The sequence below is a fragment of the Suricata suricatta genome, chromosome 8 (assembly GCF_006229205.1).
Source record: "Suricata suricatta isolate VVHF042 chromosome 8, meerkat_22Aug2017_6uvM2_HiC, whole genome shotgun sequence".
Classification (NCBI taxonomy): domain Eukaryota; kingdom Metazoa; phylum Chordata; class Mammalia; order Carnivora; family Herpestidae; genus Suricata; species Suricata suricatta.
Window position 1 is genome coordinate 134,811,901 of NC_043707.1, and position 8,011 is coordinate 134,819,911.

An 8,011-nucleotide genomic window follows, 5' to 3' on the forward strand; every position below is an offset into this window, starting at 1 on the left:
CCTAATCATAATGTAAGACCCATGAAGGCAAGGACTCCTGCCTCCACTTCTCACCGGTGCATCCTCATGGTCTGGAGCAATACGGGCCTATAACATTGTTCACCGGACCTAAGTGTGAGCTGCACTATTATTCTGTCCACCCCAGAAGGCAAAAGCACTGCCCATTAAACCATGCGAGATGATGACTTAACAGACCTAACAAGAGACCGGAAGCGAGTTGTCAAGAGGTGCGCCAGCCCCCCACTGCTTTGAAATCCGTTTCTGGGGAGGGTGGAGGGTCTCTGACCGTAGGCTGCACTGCCCAGGGTGAAAGGCAAGCCTTCGCCCCGCACGTTCAACCTCAAAACGTGGCACCGCTTCACCAGCAGGTGGGCCGCCGCCTCTCTAAAGCTCCCCAGCAGGCCCGGTTGGGGCTCTGCAATAAAACAGGGAGTCACCGTCATCCCTCCGACAACAAACATTTTCTTTACTCCTAGATAGACACCCCACCGCTGTTGCCACTCCTCTCTGCGTACAAAGTAACATTTGCTTTTACTGCTGATCAAAGTGTGAGTTTGGGGAAGGCATTTAAAATGGCAACTAAATTTAACACCCCTGGCACTCAACCGAAGGGGCGACAACATAAACAGGTACAACCAGGTTGGCACATAAACAGGAAATGACAACCATGTCACACCTGTCACCTGGCCAACAGCAAAGAGACCATTACAGAAGCATCCCAGTTTCAAAGACATTAAAATGTGGAGGAACAAGGGGGGGACGGAGTCAGGAAGGCATCTCACGACTGACAGAACCCCACCTAGAAGAATGGTTATTTTTGCTTAGAATGACCAACTCCAACCACACTGTCCCTTCCTGCTGTTCTGGGAGCGGCCCAGGAGGTGCTCCTAGTTCAGCCATTCCCTGCACCTGGGAACACTTCCCCCAGATGGCTCCCTGTGCTCCCTAAAATTTCTTTTTTTAAATGTTTATTTTTTGGGCGCCTGGGTGGCTCAGTCAGTTGAGCCTCCGACTTCGGCTCAGGTCAGATCTCACGTTCGTGGGTTCGAGTCCCACGTCAGGCTCTGTGCTGACCACTAGCTCAGAGCCTGGAGCCTGCTTCTGGTTCTGTGTCTCCTTCTCTCTCTGCCCCTCTCCCTCTCATGCTCTGTCTCTCTCTGTATCAAAGATAAAATAAAACATTAAAAAAATTAAGTGTTTATTTTTGAGAGACAGAGACAGAGACAGAGCATGAGTGGGGGAGGGGCAGAGACAGAGAGGGAGACACAGAATCTGAAACGGGCTCCGGACGCAGGGCCCGAACTCGGGAACGGTAAGATCACAACCTGAGCCGGAGTGGGGCACCTAACGGACTGAGCCACCCAGGCACCCTGCGTCATCCCTAAAGTCCCTATTGAAAAGCCACCTCCTAAAACTGCACACACTCCATGTCCCCGCTACTCTCCACCCCTTTTGCCTATTTGGTTTTTCTTCCCATGCTCTTCACCCAATGAGGTCCTATGCGGACACGTGTGTTTCCGATGCTTCCTCCCACTGGAAGGAACCTCCACGCAAGCAGGGCTCCTTGGGGTCTCCCACGCCTTCCCTACCCCCTTCCCCGCTTCACAACCAAGTCAACAGTAAACATGGTTCAATGAGCTGCTTGTGGGAAGATACCTCCATCCAGACATACCGTGAGCAGCTTGGGGGAAATGCACTCTGCACCAAGCAAAGGCCTGAAGACCCAAGAGCCTCTCATCGGAGGTCTCTCTGTCTCCTTCCCCTACAAGAACACAGCGCTGTCTGATGAGCTCCACTCTCAGCCTTGACCCGGGCTTCCACGTCCCAACTCAAAAGGGATGGTTAGAATGCTGTAAACATTACAAACTTGCTCAGATTACTTCTGTTTTAGAGGCAGTTTAGTAAAGGGATTAAGGACTCTGGAACTGGGGGGACACGCCTGGGTGGCTCAGTTAAGCATCTCTCTTTGGCTCAGGTCATGATCTCGTGGTTCATGGGTTCAAGCCCCGTGTCAAGCTTTGCGCTGACAGCGCCCCCTTGGATTCTCCGCCTCCCTCTCTCTCTGTCTCTCCACTGTTCATGCACTCTATCTCTCAAAAATAAATAAATAAGCATAAAAAGAAAATAAAGAGAAACTCTAGAATCAGACTCTGGATTAGAAATCCAGGGTTCTGCCACGTCCTAGCTGTGGGTCTTTTATCAAGTTACTTAATTTCTACAAGTCTCAACTTTCTTATCTGTAAAATTGGGTGATGTTACCAACCTTGCTGAGCAGGTTAAGTGCTTAGCACATATTAAGCACTCAGTGTTAGCTGATAACATAATCATTCTCTGTCCCTTGACTTAGATGAACAAGGAGTGGAGAAGGGACCTGGGAGGCGACTTCCCACTTTCCTACCAGGCTTGGGAAGAATCCTCATTATCAGGTGAGGGGCAGCCATTATCTATTGGGGGAAAAAAGCGAGCTCAGGTTCTGAGACCTGTTACAAAGAAAGGAAAGATCAAAGAGATGGAGATGTCAGAGTGGAAAGACCAGGGCGGACGGCTCCTGTGCTGACTCATCTTCCAGTGGTCCAAATATCTGTTTGTGCCTCGGCTGGAACTCCTTGGCCCTCCCCTAATCCATCCTCCTTTCAAGCCAGAAACCAAGGAATCCTCTCTCTCCTCCCCCACCCCTCCCCCCTTTCTATCAACCCGATCACTGGAAGTGCGTTAACTTAGATCCTCAGTACTGCTGGGGTCTGCCCTCCTCCATCCCCACTGCCATGCCCCCCTGATTCCACTCCTCACTGCTAGACCCCAGCCTCCTAGTCCGCCCCTCCTCCAGCCTGCGGCCACCTTCTTCCAACCCGCTTTTACACCCTTTCTAACCTCTAACATCTTACTAACCTCTTAACATTTCTCAAAGGCTTCTTACAGTCTTACTGAGAAAGTTCAAACTCCTAGGTACTTTTTCTTTTTAATTTTCTTTTTAGTTTATTCATTTTTGAGAGAGAGAGACAGAGCGTGAGCAGGGGAGGGGCACAGAGAGAGAGAGAGAGACCCAGAATCAGAAGCAGGCTCCAGGCTCTGAGCAGTCAGCACAGAGCCCAACGCGGGGCTCAAACCCATGAACTGAACAGTGAGATCATGACCTGAGCCGAAATCAGACACTTAACTGACTGAGCCACCCAGGCGCCCCTGAACTCCTAGGTGCTTCTGAAAACCCTCCGAGATCTGGTGCCCCGCCCACCTGCAGCCACCTCCCCTTCCCCCCCAGCAAAATCAAAATCCTGTCTCAGTCCCACTACTGCTCACTTCTCCCTGGGCTCCCCAGTCCCACAGCCGTTGCCTGGCAACTACTGCTCAACATTCAGCATCCCTTTTTCTTGAAAGTCTTCACTACAACACTGCCCCACCAGGGGTCCCTTCTCGGTTTTCTTAACGCCTTGTGCTCCACACCAGGACTTAGCACCTGGTACTGTAATTGGTGGGTTCCTGTCTTTCTCTACCGCCGCCCCCAGCCCCCAGTTAAATCATAATTTCTTCAAGAAAAAAAGGCCGTCTTTTTTCCTAACTTACCTAATGCGTCACTGGGGATACACAGCATCCTTTAGAAAAGAAAAAAAATGTGGGTCGAGTGAACCATTTTGGAGGGGTGTGATAAAAAGAGTCAGTACCAAGAAGATTATAAACTTGATCACCTCATGAATGCATTCATGAAAAGCAACACTTCCACAGAAAAACCACGGAGATCAAGCATGTTAATAGGATGCGGGTTTGGGAGCCACAGTGAATGTAGTGTCCCTTGTTAGGCGAGAAGACGTAGTAGAAAGGTTTTGGATCAGGCGCCTTGGGGCTGAACTCCAGCTCGGCCACTTCTAAGCCAGGCCACTACGGACAAGCCCGTTAACCTAAAGCTCAGTTGCCTCACCTGTGAAATAAGGAAAATGCAAGGACCTGCTTGATTGCACTGCTCTGTTTTGGTTTTGGTTTTTGAGAGAGAGAGAGAGAGAGAGAGAGACAGAGAGAGACAGAGACAGAGACAGAGAGCGGGAGAGAGAGAGAATCCCAAGCAGGCTCTGCACTGACAGTGCGGGGGTCTGACCTCATGAACCAAGGGATCATGACGGGAGTCGAGATCAAGAGCAGGACGCTTTCCTGACTGAGCCACCCGGGTGCCCCTTGGCTGTACTGTTTTATTTACTGAGGCCGCGGTGGTACAGTGCCTGGCCCCAAGCAGGCTTCTAAGGCTGTTAGTAAATGCCAGTCCCTTTCCACCTAAAGAACACTGCTAAAAAGTGCAAGGTTACATATTCTGCATTCGGGAAGGAAGACTGACTTACCCTTCTTCTAAAGCCTTGACCACACCCTAACTATCCCAGCCAGCCGTCTTGAAGATGAACTAGATCATTAAGATTTAGCCAAAAAAAAAAAAAGATTAAAGAAAAGGAAAAAGCAAATCATTCCAATGCAATTTCATCACTATAGTTGAAAACAGTTTAAAATGCCCAGCCCTGCTCACAGCATCCTCCTGGCATATAGAACAAAACTGTGGGTCGGGTGCAAATGGAATGTAATGCAAATAAAGAAGCCTTGGAATGTAGGTTCCTGAAGAGAATGAACTTGGTCATGGATCCACTCCATAGAGCAGTGAAGTCACTATTATGCGCTGCATAAACAATGAACAGCAAGAACGTTGGAGAGAGACTGCACTTTAGCACAAGCGAAGAAAAGTGTAAGAATTCCAGGTGATCTGGCAGAGGGACCTAAAAGTGCCCGTAATGGAAAATCTTCTAAAGCTACCAGAGTCTGATTATATTGACCTCTATTTTCCAGAGACTGTATTCTCACACGTTTTCATTTGGCTGAAATATAAAACTCTGCTTTACCTAATTTCCTAATTTATTTTTTTTAATGTTTTATTTTATTTTTGATACAGAGAGAGACAGAGCATGAGAGGAGGAGGGGCAGAGAGAGAAGGAGACACAGAATCTGAAGCAGCTCCAGGCTCTGAGCCAGCTGTCAGCACAGAGCCCGATGCGGGGCTCGAACCCAGGAACGTGAGATCTGACCTGAGCCGAAGTCGGAGGCTTAACCGACTGAACCACCCAGGCACCCCCCCTAATATCCTAATTTAGATGGAAAGATCACTGTCTTACCTGTTTTCCCCCTGAGGTGTATGTTTGAATTTTCAGCAATATAAATGTATGATTATCTAACCAAATGAATGTCCCCTATTACATCTATGACAAGAGTTTCCACCAAAGAGTGACAACACAAAGAAAAAACTTCTGGAAATGTCTTTGTTGAGAAGTGTCCACTTAATCCCAGAATTAAGGAAATGGATTAACAAAACAAACAAAAACTTGAGATTTTTTTTTTTCCCCAAAAAAATCTTTGTTCTAGGTTCCACTAAGAGTAAATTACCAGTTACTGAACTGTCCCTCTGCGTTCAGGTCACCGAACTGTCAAACATAACTTTATGTTGATTTAATATCAGTAAACTTAAGTTTTCACATTTATTTCAGTCTTCTGTTGAACCTGAGAAATCCTTTTCTGATCTCCTCCCACAACGATCACATTTGTTCCTATATGGTCACAAAAAAAGCTACAACTTCCTCAAGAACCGCGTAAAGTGGAGTGTCCCCATCCAGATTATCCGGTATCTTTAACTGGTGTGCATGCTTCATTTGTTTGAAAACAATTTCTTGGTGAAATTTCCAGAATGTAAAAACCTCTAAAACCACGAGCGATTTAGAGAACGTTATGAAAAAAAAATAATTTCTGGAAGCAAAGTACAACTAAAAAACATAAACTTCTTGCCTTGTGAGAAATTACCCATTAAAATTAATGTTAAACAAAGGGGGAGGGTAAAAATTACCTAAAACAAAGTGCCTCTGAGGGATCTCTTGAGAGTTCCTACCCCAATGAAGGAAACCGTTCGATATTCTTCTAATTTTAGTTACGATTACATTCCTGATGTATTTGAGAAAACAGAGTCAGTCACACAGAATGAGCAATCCCGACTTTCCCAACAGCCAAGCAGCATGGTCCACAAAATTATTCTCCTACCTGACACTTGAAGTCACCTCTTGCACGCTCGATCCCTGGAGAATTTTAGTCCCTGAGTAAATATATGGACCATTCTAGCTAAAACGAAAGAAAGCACGTATGTTTAACAGTATGGCCAACCTTAGGGACGACTAGTTTCACTGAAGGGAAGTGGTATATGAACTAGTGAAAGAAATAGGGCGGTTTGCTAAAGAGAGGGAGGCCAGCAGGGGTCCTGAAAGGGAAGCTTAAGGAAGGGAAAAGTCAGGAGAATCAGCAAATTCCTGGTACCCCGATTGCCACTGTTTTTATGACAGCCTTCTTAAATAATCTTTAAAACGTCAAGAAAGAGATCCGTAGGACTTCTTTGAGAAACGATAACAAGAGGAGTTTAAAAGTCATTTGCTTCCATTTGTTTCCTGTTCACAAGTTTGAAAGGGCCAAAAACTAGAGAAAGGCAGAATGAAAGAGAAGTATGCCAGAGGCCATGAGTACCTGTTAAATTAACAGGATTTCGCTGGAATTCACTAAGCTTTTCAGGAGATGCGTATTTTGTGAAGTATCAAAGGAATCTGTCTGTAGGCCACCCCCAAACAGAGACGCACGTTTAATCAGCCTGCAACAGCCACACGTACCTGGGATTTGAAATACTGCCTTTAAAAACATCCACCCACACACTCCAATTCCGCCCCAAATTATTTTTTAAATCTCTGCAGTGAGGCGCGCGTGCACGCACACATTAACTTGATGTAAATGTAGCCCTTCGGGCTTAAACACCCCGAGGAAAAGAATAAAACGCCTCAATACGCTCTCCTCTTCCTCAGACCCTCAAAGACTCGAAAAGCAGCAAATGGAGTTCAGCATGAGCAGAGAAGGCAGGAGAAGGCAGGAGAATACAACCAGAGCCCCTAGCAGGGCCTCATCTCATTCTTGGAAAATGTCATCTCCATTCCTTCCCCAAGCCCCAAGGCCAGGCGCCACTGGCGCAATACCATCCTGGTCCAAAGCGCCGAAGAGTTGCCAACTAATCTCCCAAGGTGTCCCCCCAACCTCCTCACCTCATCAGCGCTCAGCTCCTCCATCGCTTTCCTCTTAATGGTGAAAGGCGTTAGGGAGAGATCTTTCTGTTCTTGTGACCCGGGCGGGAGGCGAGTGGAAGGTGTCTATCGGGCTGTCTGGTCCCCCGAATGGGGGAGGTTTCAGAATTGCATAGTCAGAGGTTAAAAAATAAGAACACGAGAGGCACTGAATCGCCCTGGCGTCGGTCACTCCAATCGCCCCCAGAGACTCCTACAGCTGCTGGCGCCCCGGGCAGCCTCCTCCGGCCGCCACTGCTGCTGCTACAGGGTTATCGGAAGGCGCCACAGTTGCCCTCTGCTTCCCAGGTTACCCAGACCAGGGACTCGGGTCTCCAGCTCGTCTCGTGCCCTGAGCCTGCTGTGTGTCCGCGGCGGTGGCACGGCAGGTGTGCTTCCTCCAGCGGATCCTGCTCCGCTTCCTACCCTTTGCCCCCGGCGAGAACTGCTGGACTGCAGAGCCGATGCCCCGAGGTAACGCGACCCCAGAAGCCGCCGAGGCAGAGCCCAGCACAGGAGAGGGAAGCCCCTCCCCTCCCAAAGCAGGCCGGCCACGCCCCGCCTCCACGCCGGAGCCCGGGCAGGGGGGGGAGGGGGAGGACGGGACTCGCGATGCTCTGGATGGAAGAGTAAATCCTCCTACCCCTCCACCCCTACTCTTACCCCCTCGCCCCACCAAGTATTATTCATCAAAACAACAGGGCGGCCATCTTTGAAAGGGATCACGTGATCCCGCCAGAGAGGCGGGGCTTCTGGCCCCAGGACGAGGCAGCCAATGGGCCGCGGGCGTCGCGCCGCCGATTTCCTCTCGCCGGCGTCTCCTCCCGCCCCCGCCCCACCCCCTCCCGCGCAGCAGCCCCGGGAGGGGGAGGGGCGAGCGGGGCGAAGGGCGGGCGGCGCGC

The 8,011-nt window shown here is 49.3% G+C and overlaps 1 protein-coding gene across 3 annotated transcripts in view; it reads right to left on the reverse strand.

Annotated features, from left to right (window-relative positions):
- UBE4B (ubiquitination factor E4B) overlaps window positions 1-7,819 on the reverse strand; it is a 108,740-nt gene extending 100,921 nt beyond the window's left edge. For 2 of the 3 annotated variants that reach the window (XM_029950017.1, XM_029950016.1), the window contains exon 1: window positions 7,092-7,816. Coding sequence is in view for 2 of the 3 variants with exons in the window: in XM_029950016.1 (XP_029805876.1) it covers window positions 7,092-7,115 (24 nt within the window). In the remaining variant the exon portion in view is untranslated. Of the gene's footprint in view, window positions 1-7,091 lie in introns of all 3 variants that reach the window. The other variant, XM_029950020.1, reaches the window with a different exon arrangement.
- Between the last annotated feature and the right edge of the window lie 192 nt (window positions 7,820-8,011).